The sequence below is a fragment of the Microtus ochrogaster genome, unplaced genomic scaffold (assembly GCF_000317375.1).
Source record: "Microtus ochrogaster isolate Prairie Vole_2 unplaced genomic scaffold, MicOch1.0 UNK47, whole genome shotgun sequence".
In the NCBI taxonomy this organism is placed as follows: domain Eukaryota; kingdom Metazoa; phylum Chordata; class Mammalia; order Rodentia; family Cricetidae; genus Microtus; species Microtus ochrogaster.
Window position 1 is genome coordinate 2,023,704 of NW_004949145.1, and position 20,981 is coordinate 2,044,684.

Here is a 20,981-nt window from a genome sequence, read left to right on the forward strand (position 1 = left end):
AGTGCTGGGATTAAAGGTGTGCGCCACCACCGCCCGGCTTTTTTTTTTAGTATTTATTTATCATGTATGCAGATTCTGCCTGCATACCAGAAGAGGGCATCAGATCTCATTACAAATGGTTGTAAGCCACCATGTGGGTGCTGGGAATTGAACTGAGGACCTCTGGAAGAGCAGCCAGTGCTCTTAACCTCTGAGCCATCTGTCCAGCTCCGAAATCAGGATTCTTCAGTCTAGTTTCCGCTAATCATAGTCAAGTAGCCAACCAGGCCTACATCCAGTCCCTCCAGCAGGCACAGTACCAGCTACCCTCCTGCCCTAAAGATTTCATCACTCACCATGCGCAGATCGGGGCGGTACTTGTTCTTTCGGATCATGTGCCTGATGCTGCTCAGGGTGGCCCGTGCATTCTTGTTGATGGTGGTCCTTACGTAGGAAGTAGCTGGTTTGCGCTGACCTGGTATGGGGAGTCTAGGAGTCAGTCCGTCTGTGTATCTCCCAGATAGGAACACAGAACCTCCTCACCCTTACCCAAATGACTGCCCATCCAGAACACTCACTAAGGGATCACACAGGTCAGTCTTAACCGAAGACTGTGGAAAACCCATTCCTCTCTTTAAACATCGGATATAGCAGGGATATAGTAGCATAAGCTACTAATCCAGCACTCAGGAGGCAGGTCGATCTCCTTGAGTTCGAAGCCAGCCTACAGGACAGCGAGGTCTAGAGGGCTGTCCTTAAAAGCCACACGATCCTACGTAGACCTAATTCCCTCAGTGAAGCACTTCTAATTTCTCCACTTCTGACTTACACGGCTGGCAAGGCAGAAGATTCCCCAGGCAACACTAGGGATACTCTGGGCCCTGGAAAAGAGACCTCCTGTCTGCAAAGGCTCACCGGATCTGCGTTTCATGACCACCACGACCCCTTTGCCGTCGGCCGCGGGCTCCACTCCCACTGTCTTGCGGTGAATCAGCCCGTTGTAGCGGAAGGAGTTGCGGGCTTTCAGATTATTGGGTTCCTGGAGATGCAGGAGATGGTAAATTCAGGCCGGGAGACACGCGAAGGTCCCACAACCAAGGACCCCAGAGAATGCCTCTCCCACACCGGCCTCACTTACGGTGCTGTACGTCTGCTTATTCCTCTTGATCAGGAAACTGGAACAGTTCCGAACGACCATCCATTGCAGATGCGCAGACATGGCGGCGCCTACGGGGAAACGGGGCACGTGAAAGATGTGAAGCAGAGAAGCAAACTAGGCTATGTCGCCTAGGTAACCGGGATCGCCAGGAAACAACGATGAAGAGCTCCTTCAGGCAGGAACCGGCGACCAAAGGAGGCAAGCCGAACTACGGCGGCTGCGACTGAAAGGTGGGGAGGAGGGGGGAGGGAAACTAAGGCTCCACTTCCGGCGGCGATGAGTGCCGCTAATGGCACTTGGCACAAGAAGAGAAAATAGGCTGGAGACCGAGGCGGTGGGCGCGAGATGGCGGCCACGAGGGACGGAGACGACTCACACTCACCTCCTCTTCTATGGCGGACGGAGACGGAAAGAGGAGCGCTAGGGGCGGGTCGACGCCTTTAAAGTGGTAACGCATTTCCGCTTCCTCCCCGGGCGCTCCTGAAGCCGGCCATCCAGCTTCTTCCGGTTCTTGGGTTCCGCCTCCCAGTCGTTTTGGTTATCGCCTTCGCGTTGCTCTCGGAAACCTTCGGAAATCTTCGGCTGGAGATCCGGAGGCTTTCTCGCGGTGGAACATTGCCCCACCGTGGGCGGTTGGGAAGTTTTCGGGGGTCAGTGACTGGCTTTCCGAGAGGTCCCTCTGGTCTGTTCAATTAGCACTTAGCACATGGTGGGCACTAAATAAACATTTTGAAAAAGGCTATTGCTCTCTTGTCTAGCTGATCCTCCCTTGAGAATACCAGGAGTGCGTCATCACACCAGGCTTAATACTTGATTTTAAGATTTATTTATTTAAAAAAAAAAATTGGTTTGACATAGGGAGTGGGTTGATACAGGATACTTGGCCTAGGGTGTTTTCCCTGCATATCTTGCCCAAAACATCAATTGCTTTCTTTACTCAGGAAATACATGATGTCTCAAGTACTGAAGTAACTGTTCAGTTGTCCTTTGTGTCATGTTAAAGCAGTCTTTTGCCTTCTCTCCCGCCCTTTTGTATTGGGATATAAAAGCGTATGAAAAATAAACGTGGGCGAATTCAGTATTAAGTATTCAACTGAGTTGCCCTCCCTGTTATAGAAAGAGATTTATTTTTTAAAGCCTATTTCTTTTTTATTTTATGTGCATTGGTTTTTTTTTTATCTGCTTGTATGTCTGTGTAAGGGTGATAGATCCCCTAGAACTAAAATTACAGACAACCGAGCCATTTCTGTAGCCCCTACTTATTTCTTTTTATGTAACGTGTATAAGTTTTTATGATTTGGGTTCATGTGTGTGTGTGTGTGTATGTTTTATTGTTTTTGCCTGGATATATGTTTGGGGGCTATGTGTTTGCCTGGTGCCTGCAGAGGCCAGAGGAGGGAACCAGGCAAGAGTTACAGCTGTGGACCATCACGTGGGTGCTGGGAATAAAATCTGGGTCCTCCAGGTGGATCTCCATGAGTTCGAGGCCAACCTGGTCAACAGAGCAAGTTCCAGGACAGGCTACAAAGCTACAGAAAAACCCTGCCTCGAAAAACAAAACAAAACAACAAAAAAAATGCTGGATCCTCTGGAAGGACAGCCAGTACTCTTAACTGAGTCATCTCTCCAGCCCCAGATTTATTTATTTTTAGTTATGATGTATGGGGGTGTTGTGTTCACATGTGAAGTGCAAGAACCCTCAGTCCAAAAGAAATCTAATCTCCTGGAGCTAGAGTTACAGGCAGCTGTTAGCTGCCACGTGAGTGGGTGCTGGGAACCAAACCATGGTCCGCTGCAAGAAAAGCAAGTCACCTTAGGCTCTGAGCTGTACTCCTGTCCTCATCACATGATAAATGGATGCATAGGCTGTTCTAAGCACTGATGTGGCATGGAGACTTCAGAACGGTTCTGCTTTTCTTCATGATCACAGGACTGTCTCCCAGGAGAGTACCAGTGCCCAGCAGCCACTGTCAGACCTCTTTTCTCACTGGTCAAGTGGATCTCTGTGAGTTCGAGGCCAGCCTCGTCTACAAGAGCTAGTTCCAGGACATCTAGGGCTGTTATACAGAGAAACCTTGTCTCGAAAAAACAAAAACAACAACAAAAAACCCCAACTTTATTATCTCATGCCTGGCTCAGTCTATGAAGAAATACTCCATGTCTGTCCTCAGCAATTATCTGGCCAATTCCGGCAGCTCACAGCAATCTGCTCCACAGTCTTTTTAATGTTTTGTTAGCGTTTATTAATTATGTATAAAGTGGGTTTATATATTTTCATATGTGTATATAATGTATTTTGGTCATAGTCAGACACACCCACCCACACTCTTGTCCCTTCTCCCATGGCTATTAATTTGTATGTGTGTGTGTGTGTGTGTGTGTGTGTGTGTGTGTGTGTATGTCCCAGGGAGTGTCCTTTGTATTGTTTACAGGCTCATGGGTGGGAGTCTGTTTACAGGAGCAAATACACTTTACAGTGGCTACATCAGTAAGGAACATCTAACTTCCTCCTCCATCCATCATCCATCATCCTGAATCTTCTTCAACTCTGAAACTAGACAGTCTTGGGAGAACCTAGACAGAACTGTCTCGATGTTTCCTTCACTCCGGGGGAGCAGATGTGTGGGAGATCAGGGGTTTCCTGTAACTGCTGTTGTTTCCCTTAGTATTCCACATGGCCCCCCACCTCAGAGTGCCCTGGCCATATCCACTAAGTCAAAGCCATCTTCAGGGATCAGCTTCCACAGCAGGAAAGGATGTTTTCTAGACGCATCTATCAATAAAAAAAGCCACAGTTTCCACCAGGTAGTAGTGGCCCAAGCATTCAATCCCAGCACTTGGGAGGCAGAAGCAGGCGGATCTCTGAGTTCGAGGCCAGCCTAGTCTACAAAGCGAATTCTAGGGCAGATATATAGAAAAACCCTATCTCAAAAAACAAAAAAAAAAAAAAAAAAAAAAAAAAAAACAAACAAAAAGCCACAGTTTCCCTGCCACCTCCTTTGGGACACCATTCCTGGGAAGTTCGGGAATTGTGTGTCTAGGAACTACATGAGGGTAGGAGTTTTGTCAGGGTCACATCTGACTAGCGCAGCACGCAGCCCTGACCTTAGTGTACTGATGGGTTCATTTTCCCGCCTTGAGTTCACACGGCCCTGCAGTGAACACAGGAGATCCCCAAAGAGCAAGAGTTTAGGGGTTTGGGCTGCTGATCTTGTGCCCCAGAGAATGTTTTTCTGCTGTGCTTGGCAAGTGCATGCTAAGCTTTACCAGGGGAGCTACATTCTCAGCCTGCCCAGCGATTGTTTCTGATCACCATTTGGGTACACCATGGGCCAGGTGGAGGCCGCAGGAGGCAGGCGCTAAATAATCACAACATCTAGGGCTGCAGAGATGGCTCAGCGTTTAAGAACACCTGTTAATCTTACAGAGGAGCTGATTCTTAGCACCGACATGGTGGTTCACAATCATCCATAACCTCAGTTCCAGTGGATCCAATAACCTCTTCTGACTTCTGTGGGCACCAAGTGTGCATGCACACGGTGTACTCACACACACATATGTAGGTGAAACACACATAAGATAAAATGAATATATCTAATAAAAATTATTAAAAAAAAAAAACCAACATCTAGCTAACTCCATTTCGCCTTCTTCAAGTTTGGCCCTAGTCACCTGGCGCCAGGGCAGGGTCGTACGCCGGCTGCTGCTCCCTCCCAGACTTGAGCCACCTGGCTGTGAGCTCCAGTCTGGCTCAGGTGACCATGCAGGCATTGGGCACACCTGGCGCAGGGCCCTGACCCCGCCCCGGGCAGCCGCACCCCGGGACGCACTCGGGGAGCAGGCGGCGGCGGGCCACCGAGCGCCATGGCGGCGGTGTCACCGGTGTGCGGCTCACAGGCGTCACCGGTCGGCGCCTCGTCCCCACCGGCGCCCGCACCGGCTCCGGCCACCGGCCTGGGCCGCTGCCGCATGGCGCTACTGCTGGCGGTAGCCTTGGACGTGGCGGGCATGGCGGCGCTTCTGACCGGCGTGTTCGCGCAGCTGCAGGTGCGTGGCCGCGACTTCGGGGACCTGCTCATCTACTCTGGGGCGCTGCTGGTCTTCTTGAGCCTGCTGGGCTGGATCCTCTGGTACACCGGCAACATCGAGATCTCGCGCCAGGAGCTCGAGCGCGACTACGGCCTGAGGCCATCGGCGATCGCCCGCCTTGCGCGCAAGCTGTCCCGCCGCTGGTCGGCGCCCGCCACCGCCGGTCCCCGGGCGTCACCGGGTCTCCGCGCAGCGCGCAGAGCCGCCCGCACGCCCCAGACGTCCGCCTCCGGCTCCCGCCGGGTGCGTCTGCAGCTCGCCACGCTCGAGGCGGGGCCTGGAGCGGCGGGCGCGGGCAGCGAGTGAGCCCCAGGTGAGGACACGTAGAAAGAGTGAGAGGTGATGGTGGGGAGACTGACACGTCGCCGAAAGGGGAGGCAGGAGGGGAGTGAGTCAGAGATAGCAGAGACGCTGAAGGATGGGTGGGACAAGGTTAGCCATCCCAGCGCACCCTCCCTTTGCTCCACGTGCAACAGGCCTCATTCCATCCGCTCTCTGTACTCAGTTCTCTGAGTTCATTACTTTTACTGTACAATAAGGGAGGTGCCACTCTTGTCTGGACCACACAGTGTGCAGGTGGAAGAGCGCCATTTGTCCAGACATGCTGTCCTAATGAGAAGGCAGAGGCCAAGAAACAGTGGGCACATGGTGAGGGAAATCACCCTCATTCCCTTCCCTTCCTCTGCTGTTTTTGTTTTGTTTTGTTTTTAAGAAAAGTTCTCACGATGTAACTGGCAGTCCTGGAACTTAATTTATAGACCAGACTGCCCTTGCCCTTGAATTCAGAGAGGTTGGCTTGCCTCTGCCTCCCTAGTGCTGGGATTAAAGGCATTCTCCACCACTATTGGAGTTATAGGCGGTTTCTTTCTCCCTCCCTCTCTCTCCCTTTACCCCATTCCCTCTCTCTCTCAGAAAGAACTCTAAACCATGCATCTATCTCTCCAGCCCCCCAAATTTATTTTTTAATTACGCTTATCTATTTGTGTACATTTGTGGCACAATGATTTTGTGGGTATCTGTTCTCTCCTGCCACCATGTGGGTCCTGGACATCAAACTCAGGTCATCAGACCTAATTGGTAAGCACCTTTACCCAATGAACCTGCCTTGCCTAGTGTCCCTGAGAGTTAAACTCAAGTCCTTTGGAAGAGCAGCCAGCGCCTTTAACCACTAAACCATCTCTCCAGCCTTAAACACACTTCTTTGGCTTTCCTGCTTCTGCTCAAAGACTAGCTAGGACTCCCTCTCTTGCCCTCTTATTAAACACAGGCCACTTGCCAATGTGTGGAACCTCTTCCTTTTAGTTCTGCTTCTTCCACATGCTTTTGTTTGTTCGTTTGTGTTTCCTTTTTTCATATAGCCTTTCTTTTTTTCTTTCTTTTTTGAGACAGGGTTTCTCTCTAGTTTTGGAGTCTGTCCTGGAACTAGCTCTATAGACCAGGTTGGCCTCAAACTCACAGAGATCCGCCTGCCTCTGCCTCCCGAGTGCTGGGATTAAAGGCGTGCACCACCACCATCCGGCTCGTCTGTGTTTATTTTTCAAGACAAGAGTTTCTCTGTATAGCTCTGACTGTCCTGGCAACTCGCCCTGTAGACAAGGCTGTTCTCAAACTCAGAGCTCCTCCCGAGTGCTGGGATTAAAGGCCACTGCCCGGCTAGCTCCTTCCACACTTTATTTGCACTTCCATCTCTCAGACCACAGACAGACAGACAGACAGATGTTCTTCTAACTAGGAGGGTCCTTGCTGTCCACAGTCCAGCCAGGAAGCTTCCTGCGTGTTCTTTAGGCACCACCTCGCTCCTTTGCCCTCCTTTGAGTATTGTCTGAGCCACTCCTGTTGCTGCTCAGATAGCCATAGAGTCCGTCTCTGGGAGCTGGTTCTCACGGCTGTCAGGTAAAGCCCAGCCAGATCTTTGGTGTCTTTGTTCCTAACACTACCCAGCAAAAACTGTGAACTCAGGAAAGGTTGATGATGGATAGGCAAGTGGAAGGATGGATCAAGAAGTGGATGGCGGATGGAGGATGGATAAATGTGTTACAGATTGATGAATGGAGGGTTGGTAGATGGATGGATGGATAGATGCAGTTTAGTTGATAGATGAGTGGATGGATAATGAATGAGTTGGCTGATGGATGGGGTGGATTGATGATGAATGGTTTATAGAAGAGTTGACTGATGAATTGGGTGAATGGGAGCAGACAGAATTGATGAATGGATTCGTTGATGGATGGGTAAAATGGTGAATAGATGGTTTTGTTTTTGAGACAGGGTCTTGCTGTGTACCCCAGGTTCACAGTGTGGGGGTCTTCCTGCTTCAGCATCAGATTAGATAATAGGTAGATGTAATATGTGAATGGGTGTGTGAATAAATAGGATTGGATGGATAGAAGCTCGTGAGTGGTTGGATGGATAGTCTGGGCAGGTACATATGTGACTAAGTGGATGGGTGTGTAGGTGGATTGGAATGAATGAATGATTTCCTCAGTGGGATTTCTGTACAAGAATTAAATCCTAAAACCTTCTGGGTGTGTGTCTGTGTGCTCATGCATGCACATGCACGCACACTCGCACGGGTGGGGTGCACTAGTGAGTGTACCATGGTGCATCTGTGAAAGTCAGAGGACAACTTTCATGAATGAGTTCTCTCCTTCCACCATAGAGTTTAGATTGTCAGGATTATATGGCAAGCGCTTTTACCCATGAGCCATCTCACTAGTCTAAGATACTCTTACTTTTCTTCTGGGCATCCAGAGTAATATGAATTTGATTCTGCACTTTGTGAGAGCTAATGATTGGATTCTATGTTCTATAGTTCAAATGAGGAAAGTGAAAGAATGAACAGCAAAACTGGGCTGTAAGGGCGCGCACCTTTAATCCCAGCACTCAGGAGGCAGGGGCAGGCAGATCCTTGTGAGTTCAAGGCCAGCCTGGTCTATAAAGCGAGTTCCAGGACAGCCAGAGCTGATCCACATGGAAACCATATCTTGATAAACCAAAGGGAAAAAAAAATAAACTGGGGGTGTAGTTCAGCTGTATAGAGCTTACCTAGAATTCACGAACCCTGGGTTCAATTCTGAGCACCACATAAAACCAGACACAATTGGTAATCCTATAGTTCCAGCACTCAGGAAGTTCAAGACCAGCCTAATGTACATAGTGGGTTCCAGGCTAGCCAGGACTGTAATAGTGAGACTGTTTCAAAACACCAGAAGAGGGGCTGGAGAGACGGCTCAGAGGTTAGGAACACTGGTTGCTCTTGCAGAGGGCCTGAATTCCATTCTTAGCACCCACATGTTGGCTCACAAGTGTCTACAATTCCAATTCCAGGAAATCTTATGCACTCTTCTGGCCTCCAAAGGCATAAGACACACGTGTGGTACACAAGCAGGCAAAACATTCACACACATAAAATAAAAAATAAACCTTAAAACATACATTGTGGTGGCTCACACCTTTAATCCCAGCACTCAGGAGGCAGAGACAGGTGGATTTCTGTGAGTTCCAGGCCAGCCTGTTCTACAGAGCAAGTTCTAGGACAGCCAGGGCTACACAGAGAAACCCTGAACCCTGTCTCAAAAAACCAAACACACACATATTTAAAGACTCAACAGTCATGTATATGTGAAGCATGAAGAAATGTTGGATTACAACATTTGACATATGCCAAAATAACCATCTGTAGTTAAACTGATTCTTGTAGATCCTTGACATTACTCAGAAATGTGCGTTTGGATAGACCTTAAAGAACTTGAATTTTGACACAAAGGCATTCTCTTCTTTTTTTGTTTGTTTGGTTTTTTGTTTTTGTTTTTTGAGGCAGGGTTTCTCTGTAGCTTTGGCACCTGTCCTGAAACTCACTCTGTAGACCAGGCTGGCATTGAACTCACAGAGATCTGCCTGTCTTTGCCTCCCAAGTGTTGGGATTAAAGGCGTGGGCAAATCTTTTCCTCCTCCCCCTCGCTTTCCCTTCTTCCTTCCCCTCTTCCTCCTTCCTTTTCTCCTTTTCCTCTTCCTTCTTCTCCTCCTTGTCCTTCTGGCTCCCCTTTCCTAACGTAATCTCATTACAAAGGGTGGCCTTGAACTTCCATGTAGGTGGGGCTGGACTTTTAATGCCTGGTACTCTCCTGCCTCTTAAATGCTGAAGTTACAGGTGTGAGCCACCTCATCTGACTTGGTTCTTTTTTGGTTTGCTTTTCATTTCGTTTTTAATTACATTTGTGTCTTTGGGGTATGTGTGTATCTGTGTGCTCTGGAGTGCAGAGAGGTGTTGGAGGAGAACCAGCGGGCATGCTCACCATGCAGGTCCAGGGCAGCAAACAGGTTTTCAGGCTTGGTAGCAAGCAACCTTACCTAGCTCTCCAGCCACTTGTTTTGTTTTGTTTTTAGTCAGAATCTCACTGTCTGCGTCCCAGGCTGGCCACTAAGCCACGCCTTGCACACTGGCCTTGAAAACCCTCTTTCCCAACCTTCCAGGTGTTGGGATGCCCCCAGCTGTTTCTCTCTTTATCTTTGCCTGTTTTCTCCATCTCTGTTCATCTCCCTGCCTTTGTGACTCCCTAGGTCTGTTCCTGTGCCTCTCTTGGCTTTTTTCCTGTTACAGTATCACCTGTATCAGTGGATTCTGGTGAGCTAAAAGCACACACGTTTGTGCGCACACACTCTTGGGGCTCTGCAGCAAGTGTTCATCAGTGAGTAAGGGGCTCCCCAGCTCATGGGAGGGGACCCCAGAAGAGGAGCAATCCTAATTAGTCACTAACCCCACCTTTCCTTCCCACAGACAGCCTCATCCCCCAGGACCTACAGATGCGCAGCTGCCCCGGACATCACGCAGCCACCAGGATACCCGCCTGTTCCCTCACTTGGATAAATGTCTCGGTTTTGGAGCACTGTTTGCCTATCTGGTTAAGGGCCTGAACTGGTGAAGGAGAGTGATATACCCTTCCTGCCAGGCCAAGCCACTTTTTATCTAGGATGCCCTAGACTTCTCACTGGCCCTCCACTAGGGGCACTGGGGAGGTGAGAGGATCTCAAGTGCAGACCCATGCATCCAGCCCAGACAGCCATTAGGGTAGTTTGGGTCTCCCAAGAACAGAAACGGGGCTATACTTGCAAGCTATTTACTGCGGGAGGGTGGTCCTTATCGAGGGTGGCATTGATGCAGGATGCCTCCAAGACTAGGAGAGAGAGCTAATTGGCAGGCTGAGTCTGAATGCAGACAACACACTTCCAAGAAAAGACTTGGCCAGTGGGGACTCCAGGACAGCTGAAGTCCTTGCTGGATGGTGCCCATACTTCTCTTCTTCTTTTTTTAAAATGTGCATTGGTGTTTTGCCATGGGTGTCGAATCTCCTGGAACTGGATTTACAGACAGTTGTGGGCTGTTATGTGGGCTGCTGGGGATTGAACTCAGGTCCCCTGGAAGTACTGTCAGAGCTCTTAACCATTGAGCCTGTTTCCAGCCCCAAGCCCATACTGTTGTGTACCCACTCAGGCACTGGTGCTACGGGGCAGGAGAAGTGTGAGAGCAGGGGCTTGTCAGCAGTGCTCCCTGAAACAGGACAACCTAGGACACTTCCCATGGATATGTATGTTCCTAATACCCCAAGTTGTCCTACTGCAAGCTCACTTCCTTGTAGCTCACCACAAGCTCCCTCACCCAGAACGACCTCTGGTCCCCTTCCACAATTCAGACACACGCTACCTGTCCCCAGAACTCACTCAAACAGACCCTCACATACACTTAATTCATGGCCCCCAATCATAACAACCCAGTGTGCCCACTCAGTCCCTTGCCCCATAAGCTTTCTCGAAATCCACACGGAGCATGGTGGTTCCCATAAAGCCACCTGCTCCCCACGGATCTCCAAACAAGACACACATTTATATGCCATATCTATATTGAGGGGTCCTATAGGGCTGCCCCTAATCATCATCTCCCTCTGTATCCTCCGCGGCTTCTGTAGCTTCCGGTTCGGTGCCTCCTCCTGAGTGTTCGAGCACCTCCATGGGCACCGAGACAGGTGTGCCAGCTGTGGTTGACTTCTTGCTGACCGATGGTCGGTCCTTAGACAGTAGGGAGACTGTTCGTGACAGCTCGCATTTCCCCACGAGAAACTGTGGCAGGTGCAGCATGTCTTGGCGCTTGGCCCACCTGGTGGGGAGAGCATATTTCAGCCAGAACTGCCTGCACCTTGTGTGGGGAGCCAAGTCTGCGACCTCGCCCATCACACTCACCAGAAGAGGCAGATGCTGGCGATCAGGAAGAGCAGGCTTCCGCAGGTCCAGCCCAGCGCCCACATGTGCTTCCTGCGCAAATTTTCTAGAAAAGGGGGAGGAGGAAGGTCCAGGGGTCCAGTGGTTGTACCCCTCACTCTCTCAATTATCCAGATTTGGACCAGGCCACTCACCGTCTGGCCGTTGATGATAGCACACACCATCCCGGTAGCAGCATCGCAGGCGGAGGCAGAGGTTGGGGTTCTCAATGGCGGCCTGACCCCCACAGCTCTCTCGGTCCCACACATCTCCCTCACAACCTGAGGGCCACCACAAAAGACAGTAACAGAACTGGCCCTGAAGGCTACAGACACAAGGGTGCCAAGGCCAGGCTGTGGGGTTGGGGTGCTGTGTTTTGGACACTATTCTATATAGGACCCACAAGTCCAGACCCACTCCTTCCTCAGACCTAGGGGCTCATGCTTCATTCCTCCTCCCTCAGACCTGGACTCCAGACCCCAGACCCCTTCCTTGAGAGGGTCCATAACACAGGCCTTCTCCCTCAAACCTGGGAGTCAAGGCCCCGCTCTCCTTACCAAGACCTCAGACCCAGGGTTCTAGGCCCCAGTCCTTCTTCAGACACAGGAATCAAAGCTCTAGCTCTCTTCCTTTATAATCAGAGTTTACAGGCTCTTCATCACCTTCAGACTTAGGGGTTGAGTCCCTTGATCTACCTCAGATCTAGGGGTCCAGGCCTTAGCACCCCTCTCTATACCCAGGGTTGAGTTCCTGGAACTCTTTCTTCCGATCTGAGGGGTCTAAGCCTTAGCCTTTCCTCCAGACCTCAGGATCAGGCTCCACTTTTCCTCCCTCAGACCCCAAAGTCAAGGCTTCAGCCCTTGAGACCCAGAGGTTATGTTCCTAGATCCAGGAATCCACACCCCAGCCTTTCTCCCTCAGACCCTGCAGTCTTAATTTGGGATCCCCTCCCTGGAGCCCCAGGATTCTGTCTCCTGCTTACTCCATGGATAGAAAAATCCCTGGATTCCATTCGCATCTGTGGGAGAAAAGGGGTGGTGTTGGGAGATTGTATGGCAGCCAAGGTGGCCCTGTCCACAGCCCCCTAATGTCCTTATCAGTACCCTCACCTACTGAGCCCAGCATCAGCAGGAGAAGGCCCAAAGCTGGGACCCCAGACCCCACCATGTTACCTCCCCAGACCTCTGGGCCCTCTGTGGAGAGAAACCTTGAAGGACATCACCCTAGCAACAACTTGGCCCCGCCCCAAAACCTCAGCCCCAGAATTCTTAGTTCTGTTGCCAGGGAGTTCCCTTAGCAAGGGGTTCACAAGGAGGGGTGCCCTGGACGAAGTAGCTTCCCTTAGCATCTATGGAGAAGAGGTGGGTGGGCATGGGCGATTTCAGATTTAGAGCCTTCTTAGCAAAGGACAAGGGAATGAGAAACCAGGATCTGGAGGTGTTTCTCCTTTTCCATGGGGTACCTGACAGGGTACAGATCTGGGACAGGAGAGATCTCTGAGCTACAGAATTCCTTTCTTTCCTAACCCAGTGTCCTCGAGTGGTCCAAGTTCAGAAAGCCTCATTGCTAGGGAGTCCGCTTTAGCAACCAGGAAAAATGGCCCTAAGACATTCAGGTCTCATTGAGCCCCATTGTTAGAGAAGGTTTCCCCAGCAACCAAATCAGGAGGAGGAAGGGATAGTGCTGGCTGATGGAGGTGGCCCTGGGAGTCTCAGGCTGCAGCAGGCTTCACATGCCAGGGACAGGACTGACCATGCCTAGCCCAGCTGAGCTTGAGGTGTAGAAACTGTTAGTGGTTGTGATGGTGTCTCATGCCAAAAGTTCCAGGTCCCCACAGAGACTCAGTTCCCCATGAGGGAGCACAAACCAGAGCATCTCAGGTTGTTTTCTTTGTGTTTGGTCTATCCAAGTTTGCCGAGGGACCAGGCTTACAGGAAGCCAGACTGGCATGGGAGACAGTGTCTCTATGGTTTCTAGTTCACCTGAGTCAATATCCACTTGGCATAATGAGAAGGGGACTTCAGTTCCTGACAAACTGACAGTCTGCAATTGGCCCTGGACTCCTGGAGTGTCTGGGGCATGAACCCCTGCTATGAGGGAGGGAGGAGGGCTGGGAGATGGGATCCCTGGATCTGGGCTAGTGGCAAGGTCTGGGGAATTGAACCCTTGGGTCTGAGGAAGCGGGAGAGCTGGTGATGGGAACCATGGATTGAAGGGAAGAAGCAAAGCTGGAGTCTGGGTCCCTGGGGCTGAGTAGGAAAGGAGGACTGGGTCCTGATCTTTATCTGAGGGAGGAGAAGTGGGTAGAGGACCCTAAGTGGGTCTGAGCAGGGAAAGCTAGGCCTTGGAGTCCTAAAGCTCGGACATGAACCCATGAGTCTAAGTAGGGGAGAAGGCTAGATAGATCCTAGACTCCAGGATTCCAAGGAGGGTTCCCAAAGTCTGAGGGAGAAGTTAGGGTCTGGACCCTTGATTCTAAGTCTAGGGCCTTCAGGATTCCAGATCTGAGGGAAGAGGGCTGTTGTCCATTCTGTGGGAGGGAGGGGTCTGAGTTCAGATCCTGTTTCCCAAGAAGCCTAGGAGGAGGCTGTATCCCTTTCATCCCCAGGGCCGTCAGTAAACATCCTAGAGGGTGCTGAGTGGGCCCTAGGCTGACTCCGTCAGAGATGACACAGGTCCGAGGGGGCTCGGCAGGGGGTATGGGGGTGGGGGTCAGAGGGGTTGTGGGGCTGAGGCCGGGCAGCTGCTGACCGTTTCCTGTGTCAACACCATCTGGACCCACTTCCCAATTCCCTGGATTCCTCAGGGATCAAGGAGGGGGTGGGGGTGGGGCTGCTTGGCGCTGGACTGCGGATTGGGATTGGGGGGGCACCGTCAAGGCCCTCACCACTAATGACAGGTTTGGGCTGCCTCTGTGGCTGACCTGCCCCGTCACCCCCCAGAGGCCAGACAGGACCCCCCAGGGACAGACAGACGGACACACACAGCCTGTGATGTGCTGACATCACACCCAGCCAGCACCAGCTCACCCAGGGGTGAGCACAACATCAAGGCGCCCGTGGCTGGACCCCCACATCCTAGAGACCCTCCGAGACCTTCTGCTCTCCGCCTCTCTCTGTGTTTGAGTACTCAAGCTGGTCTCCCAGGACTCATCTTTCCCTGCATCTGTCTTCTTGTCACGAGACTTTGAGATTCTGTTTGTGTGTGTTTGTCTCTGCTACCTTCCGTCATTTGGGGGGATTCCCAGAGTCTCCCAACCCGTCTGTCTCTGTCTTTGTCTTATTTCCAGAGATTTGCTATTCCTACCCTCACCAAAGGAAGACCCAGGAGTCCCAAGTCCACTCTGTCCTTTGTGGTCACCCTGGGGACGATGAGTCTTTCCCCACAACCCTCATCAGGGTGAAGAGTGAGGCAGGACTAAAAACTAGCCCCAGCCCACGACCCAGACCCATGAACTTTCTCAGACACGGAGGTCCCACAATTGTTGGACATCACAGTTTTCTTCCACTTATATAAAAATGAGAATTTAGTACCCTGGGTCTGAGGGAGGAGGGCTGGGGTCTGTACACTGGATCTGATGGAGGAGGGCTGGGGGTCTGTACACTGGGTCTGATGGAGGAGGCTGTGGTCTGTGCACTGGGTCTGAGGGAGGAGGCTGGGGTCTGTGCTCCTGGGTCTGATGGAGGAGGGTTAGGGTCTGTATACTGGGTCTGATGGAGGAGGCTTGGGTACCTATGACCCTGGGTCTGATGGAGGAGGGCTGGGGTCTGTACACTGGATCTGAGGGAGGAGGGTTAGGATCTGTACACCAGGTCTGATGGAGGAGGACTGGGCTAGAGCCCTGGTTCTGAGAGAAGAGAGCTAGTGTTTGCAGTCTGGGTCTGAGGGAGGAGGCTTGGGTACCTATGACCCTGGGTCTGATGGAGGAGGGCTGGGGTCTGGAGCCCTGGATCTAAGGAAGGGACAGGGTCTGTACCCTGTGTTTGAACTTAACCCTCTCAAGAGGGTTAAACCCTTGAGACCCTGGGCCTGAGGGAAAAGGCTGGGGTGTGTGCCCAGGGTTTGAGGAATAGGGGAGATGAAGAGGTGATGGTATGAGTTCTTGAATCTCAGTTGGGGGAAGGGGCGGGCATTTGCAGTCCCTGGTATTGGTCCAGGTCTGGCTGCAAGCCCAGTCCCCTATCCCCTCAGGCCAGTCCATTCCCCAGGCTGGTGGCCTGAGTCACCTTGGCTAGCCCACATGGTCTGAGGGGGGGGCTACGTCAGTTCTCCCCTCACTGACGCAGCCTTGGGCCCCCCACGCTGACTCAGCCGGAAACAGGCCCCCTGAGGGGCGGAGACCCAGTGGTCAGAAGCCTGGGTCCCAGCAGGAGCAGGGGCTGAGGAGGGCCCCTGGGGGGCCCCTCAAAGGGGTGGTGTGACAGACCATGAAAGGGAGAGAAAGAGCTCTTACCTGAGGCGATGAGGTCATGTCCCACCATGGGGGGCTGTGACCTCACCTCCTGGGGGATCTGAGCAGTTCTCCCCCCCCCCAGTGGTGGAAGGTGGGGAGGGGACGTCTTTGGCTGCCAGTCAGTCCCAGAGCCAGCTTCCCCCCACCCCTCAATCTCCAGCCAATGCATTAGTCCCAAAGGCAGGCATGGGTGGTCTGCACAGAGATTTTTATTTTTATTTTTTATTTTTTGAAGTCTAAGTCACTGATCTGTGCTCAGAGCCATGGCATTCTCCTCCTGAGGAGGAGGCTTCTGGAGATGGGCATGAGTTCCTCTGCCCTGTCCCTTGAAGGGCTGTGAATTCTGAGCCAATAGTAGTCAGTCATCCATTGAACATGGTCGTGTGGGCATTGCTGTAGTCTGTATGCTCTGCTCTTACCTGGATAGACAATTATCATGCCCCCCTTCTCTGGATATGACTTTGTCTTTGTTCCAAGTACCTGCCCACTCGCTTCTGCCATCTTTCCCAGGGGCTCCCCGTGTCCCTGGAAGACTGATAACTGTAACCCTGAGACCAGCAATGGTTCCCTGGTAGTCACTGCACATCATTCTCACGGTGGCATTAGCGATAGGAAGGTGTGTGTGTGTGTATGTGGGGGTGGGTAGTTGTGCCTGTGTGTAAGTGCACAGAGGCCAGCGGGGTGGGGGGACAATGGGTGCCCTGTCAACTCTCAACTTTATGCCCTGGAGAGAGGGTCTCCCATTGAACTGGGAGCTAGGCTGGAAGACAGCAAGCCCCAGGGAGCCTGCCGTCTCCACCTGCTCAGTCATGGTGCTGCAGATTCACATCTCGATGGGGGATTCAACTTGGTTTCTCAGGTTTGTGCACCAGACACTTTTACCCACTGGCCATCTCCTCAGCCCCATCTACAGATGAGAGAATTGAGGCAGCAGGGGGTGGTGGTTGGTGGTGTGGCAACACGGCCAGAGACCTCTGTGGAGGACCTCCATGCCTCTTTCTTTTGGCCCTTCCATCTCGTCTCCTCAGCATATCATCTGACTTCTGTCTCTCAGGTGACCGACCCCATCTTTGGTCACCCTGCTTTGCTATCTCCATAGGCTTTGTACATTCTTCTGCAGCCAGCTTCTTCTCTCCAGGGCTTGTCCCTCTTCCCCTCTGGTTCTTTTTAAAAATAGGGTCTCAGGTAGCCCAGGCTGGCTTCAGGCTCACTCTATAGCTACAGATGATCTTGAACTCCTGAACATCCTGCCTCTAAGTGCTGAGACCACAAGGTGTGCACCATCACAACCAGTGCTGGGAGTAAAACCAGGCAAGGCCTTTGTGCATGCTAAGCAAGCACTCTGAACTGAGCCACACCCCTCAGCGCCTCAGTTTCCCCTCATCTGCATGTCAGAGACTGCGGACCTCTCTGTCCTACGGTCCCCACCTCTGGGCATCTGTCAGTGGCCCTCTGTTTTGGAGTCGCTACCTCAGTCCCAGTGTTTTCATCCCTCCTTGTCACTCAGACTTTCCCTCTCATCTCCATCTCCCCAGGCCCCTGACTGGCCTCTCCTCCTGTCTCCCCATCTCTCCAGAAGGGCTAGTGCGGGTCCATCCAGACCCCCACCCACAGCCCAGGCTCCATGGAGCTCTTGAGCCTTGTGTGTGTATCCCAGCCCGTGGAGGTGGAGGGAGGGGACGCCAATGACCTCACCGGCCCCTCTCAGACCACCCCCCCTTCACTTTTCAACTTTTCCAACTTTTCCTTCCGTGCCCTCCTCCGAGCAAGGCGGTGTGAGCCCTGCTAGGCAGCCGGCTAGTCTGAATGGAAAAGGCAGGAGGGAGGGTGAGTCAGGATGTGTCAGGCCGCCCTCCCCTGCTGCCTGCCCCCCGCCCGCCCGCCCCGGCCCCCTATATAACCCCCCAGGCGTACACACTCCCTCACTGCCTGGCCCTTGCTGCTCACACTCACATACCTCCCCTCCCCAGGCCGAGGCCCAGCTGACCCCCTGGGATCCCCCGGCAGCGGACAGGGAAGGGTTAAAGGGCCCCCCGGCTCCCTGCCCCCTGCCTTGGGGAACCTCTGGCCTGTGGGGACATGAACTGTAAGTTGGTTCCAGTTCATGGGGTGAGGGGACAGGGTGGGGGGGAAGGAGGAAAGGATTGAGGGGGGTGGGGAGGGTGGGAAGCAAAGTAGGGACAGACGGCCGAAGAGAGGAGTCATGGGGAGTCAGATGGAACGAGAAGGAATAGTCAGAAAAGTGGGAGTTTGAGAGAAGAGATGGAGAGAGACAGATAAAACGCAAGTAAAAGAGAGAAGATACAGACAGACACTATCAGGGTCAGATCCTGGGAGATGATACTGAAGGGTCCGGGTATCCCGGGGAGACAGCGGGAAGCGAGGGACAGAGACAACCATGAACTCCAACTGCGAAGCTCTGGGAGGGAAACTGAGGCAGAAAGTCCCAGATGATGACAGCAAGACCCAGAGGAGGCAGGGGAGGCAGACGAGAGAGGGGTGTGGACAGAGAGCTTAAAGAGCCAGACAGATGCGCACCGGCCGGGGACGGGTGCACCGAAAGACGGCCGGCCAAGGAGGGGCGGCGAAGGACTGGCTACAGCCAGAGGGGACCAAGGGGGCGGGCTGGGGGTGTGATACAGGAGCTTGGAGGCCAGGGGGGCTCTGATTGGCTGTCTGGCTCGGAGGTGGGCGGAGCAGCTGGGGGATGGGCAGCCGGCAAAGGAGCTGTCCCTAGCCCCTGAGCCCCAACGCGGCCAGCCGGGTCTCCAGCTGCCTGCGTCCCTGAGCGCTTCTCAGACCAGGTGCGCCCAGGTCCTCCCCGACTCAGCGGCCCAGCCTTCCGCGGCCACCTTTGTGGACTTATGGGAGGGAGTCCGGGGCGCCTCCCTGGAGAGGAATCGGTGTGTTCGGATGTCAGCTCCAGACTCTGGCTCCTTCCCCTGTTCCCAGGCCGGCTCAGGCTCCTTGGGCAGGGGAGGGGGCAGGTTCTGGCCTGTGCTCCCCCCTCATGCCCCGCCCCGGGGCCCAGATTCCGGCGTCCGGGGGCGGACGGGAGACGCCCGGCCCGTCTACCCGCCCCGGGCCGCGTCTGCTCCGACGGGCGGGGCAGCCAGAGCCAGGGAGGGAGAGGGAAGCCCGCCCGGACTCGGGCTTTGCGACCTGCCCCGGGGCGCCCCACCCTGAGACTCAAGACCTCCAGGTCCTCCTCCCTCAGATCCAGGCGTTCAGGCTCCAATCCTCCTCCCTCAGACCCGGGAGTTCAAACCTCAGTTCTCCTCCCTCGGAACCTGGAGTTCAGGCTCCAGCCTTCCTCCCTCAGTCCTTAACAGTCCAGACTCCATACCTCCTTATTTAAAGTGTCTGGGTCCCAGCCTTTCTCCCTCAGACTCAGAATCCAGCCTCCATCCCTCTTTCTACAAGCCGTAAAGTCCAAAACTCAGTCTTGCTCCTTCAAAACCAAAATTCTGGACCCCAGCCTACCTCACTCAGACCCAGGTTCTGTATTCTAATCCTTCCTCAGAGGAAGGAATCTAGACCCCACTTCACTCCCTCAGACCCAGAGTTGGGCCTGATTTCTCCCTTTTTCTGTACCCAGGTGTTTGTCACCTGGTCCTGGTGGTGCTGAGCCTCTGGCCAAATAGAGCCATTGCCCCTGGGCCACCTTCTGGCTCCCCTCGAGTCTCTTCAGACCCTCGTGCAGATCTGGACAGCGCTGTCCTCCTGACCCGATCCCTTCTGGCAGACACTCGGCAACTAGCCGCACAGATGGTAGGTTACTGGAGGGACAGGGCTGGGGCTGTTGAGAGTCACTTCTTTCTCTCTTGGGCACCCGAAGACCAGGAGAGCCTGGGGTTCCCCTCATAGCTTCTTTCTCACCAGAGAGACAAATTCCCAGCGGACGGAGACCACAATCTGGACTCCCTGCCTACCTTGGCCATGAGCGCTGGGACACTGGGATCCTTGCAGGTGAGAACTGCTTGGCAGGGAGGACTGAATGAGACTGTTGGCGGAGGGGACCATGTGCCAGCTCTTCCGTAATTTCCATCCCTGGGCCTCAGCTTCCAGGTGTGCTGACAAGGCTTCGAGTAGACTTGATGTCCTACCTCCGGCATGTACAATGGCTGCGCAGGGCAGGTGGTCCATCCCTGAAGATTCTGGAGCCAGAGCTGGGTGCCCTGCAAGCCCGGCTGGACCGGCTACTTCGTCGTCTACAGCTCTTGGTATGTTTTAACTCTGTGACCCTTTGCCTCCATTTTGAAACCTCTGACCCCCAAGAAACAGTGGTCTGAGACTTTGATTCTCAACATTTCAGGATCCCAGACTGACTTTGAAAACCCAGCTCCCCCCCCCACATCTGATCCCTAAAAATGAGACACCCATGATCCCATAACCATGAAACCTTGAGGTCCCAAGACCCCCAGAATCCTTCAGAACATCTCTTAACTGACCCTCAAGGCTCCAAACTGTCACAGTCCATGACCTGTGTCCCCCAAATCCCTGCCCATGGTAATGTGAACCCCCCAATCCTGACAACCTGTTTGAAAGTCTAGACCCTAGACCCTGAATCCCAGGCCCTGAGGCCCATGAAACCTACCCTGAGTCTGTTGAATCCAAGTTTTTGGATGAGAATTAGAGGTGTAGGCCCTAGGATGCATGAAGCTGTAAACCTTTGATTTCTGAAGTCTCAGATCCCAGCCCCGAGAGCTTCATATCTCAAGGGTCCAGTCCTGGCCCCTAAAATTCAGGATCCTGACTCAACCAGCCTTGAAACTCACTCTACGATGCCAAAACCTCAAGTCTAGCCCCTAGCTGAGCATGGTGACTGTTGCCTATAGTCTCAGCACTCATAGGCAAGACATAGGGGACTGTCACAAGTTTCAGGCCAGCCTGGTCTACTTAGTGAATTCCAGGATAGCTATGGCTACATAACAAAACCCTGTCTCAAAAAAACCACATCCAGGCCGGGCAATGGTGGCACACGCCTTTAATCCCAGCACTTGGGAGGCAGAGGCAGGCGGATCTCTGTGAGTTCGAGACCAGCCTGGT

The 20,981-nt window shown here is 53.0% G+C and overlaps 4 protein-coding genes across 5 annotated transcripts in view; 2 read left to right on the top strand and 2 right to left on the bottom strand.

Moving 5' to 3' along the window:
- Rpl28 (ribosomal protein L28) overlaps nt 1–1,616 on the bottom strand; it is a 2,051-nt gene extending 435 nt beyond the window's left edge. The window contains exons 1-4 of one of the 2 annotated variants that reach the window (XM_005369324.3): nt 1,521–1,616; nt 1,118–1,206; nt 895–1,018; nt 336–454 (exon numbers count right to left, since the gene is read on the bottom strand). In XM_005369324.3, the coding sequence (XP_005369381.1) occupies nt 336–454; nt 895–1,018; nt 1,118–1,198 (324 nt within the window). In that variant the 5' untranslated portion in view covers nt 1,199–1,206; nt 1,521–1,616. The other variant, XM_026777108.1, reaches the window with a different exon arrangement.
- A 3,156-nt stretch (nt 1,617–4,772) lies between these two features.
- Tmem238 (transmembrane protein 238) lies at nt 4,773–10,373 on the top strand. Its single transcript, XM_005369326.3, has 2 exons — nt 4,773–5,540; nt 10,005–10,373. Exon 1 carries the CDS (start codon nt 5,003–5,005, stop codon nt 5,531–5,533), a length of 531 nt encoding a protein of 176 aa, XP_005369383.1. The 5' UTR covers nt 4,773–5,002; the 3' UTR covers nt 5,534–5,540; nt 10,005–10,373.
- Nucleotides 10,374–11,113: 740 nt separating this feature from the next.
- Tmem190 (transmembrane protein 190) lies at nt 11,114–12,726 on the bottom strand. Its single transcript, XM_005369327.3, has 5 exons — nt 12,589–12,726; nt 12,462–12,497; nt 11,635–11,760; nt 11,462–11,546; nt 11,114–11,378 (listed from the first exon to the last, which is right to left on the bottom strand). The coding sequence occupies exons 1-5, from the start codon at nt 12,644–12,646 to the stop codon at nt 11,150–11,152; spliced, it is 534 nt and encodes a 177-aa protein (XP_005369384.1). The 5' UTR covers nt 12,647–12,726; the 3' UTR covers nt 11,114–11,149.
- Nucleotides 12,727–18,011: 5,285 nt separating this feature from the next.
- Nucleotides 18,012–20,981, top strand: part of Il11 (interleukin 11) — a 4,437-nt gene continuing 1,467 nt past the window's right edge. The window contains exons 1-5 of the mRNA XM_026777122.1: nt 18,012–18,018; nt 18,737–18,835; nt 19,531–19,703; nt 19,815–19,901; nt 19,994–20,155. Coding sequence (XP_026632923.1) covers nt 18,012–18,018; nt 18,737–18,835; nt 19,531–19,703; nt 19,815–19,901; nt 19,994–20,155 — 528 coding nt within the window. The remainder of the gene's footprint in view (nt 18,019–18,736; nt 18,836–19,530; nt 19,704–19,814; nt 19,902–19,993; nt 20,156–20,981) is intronic.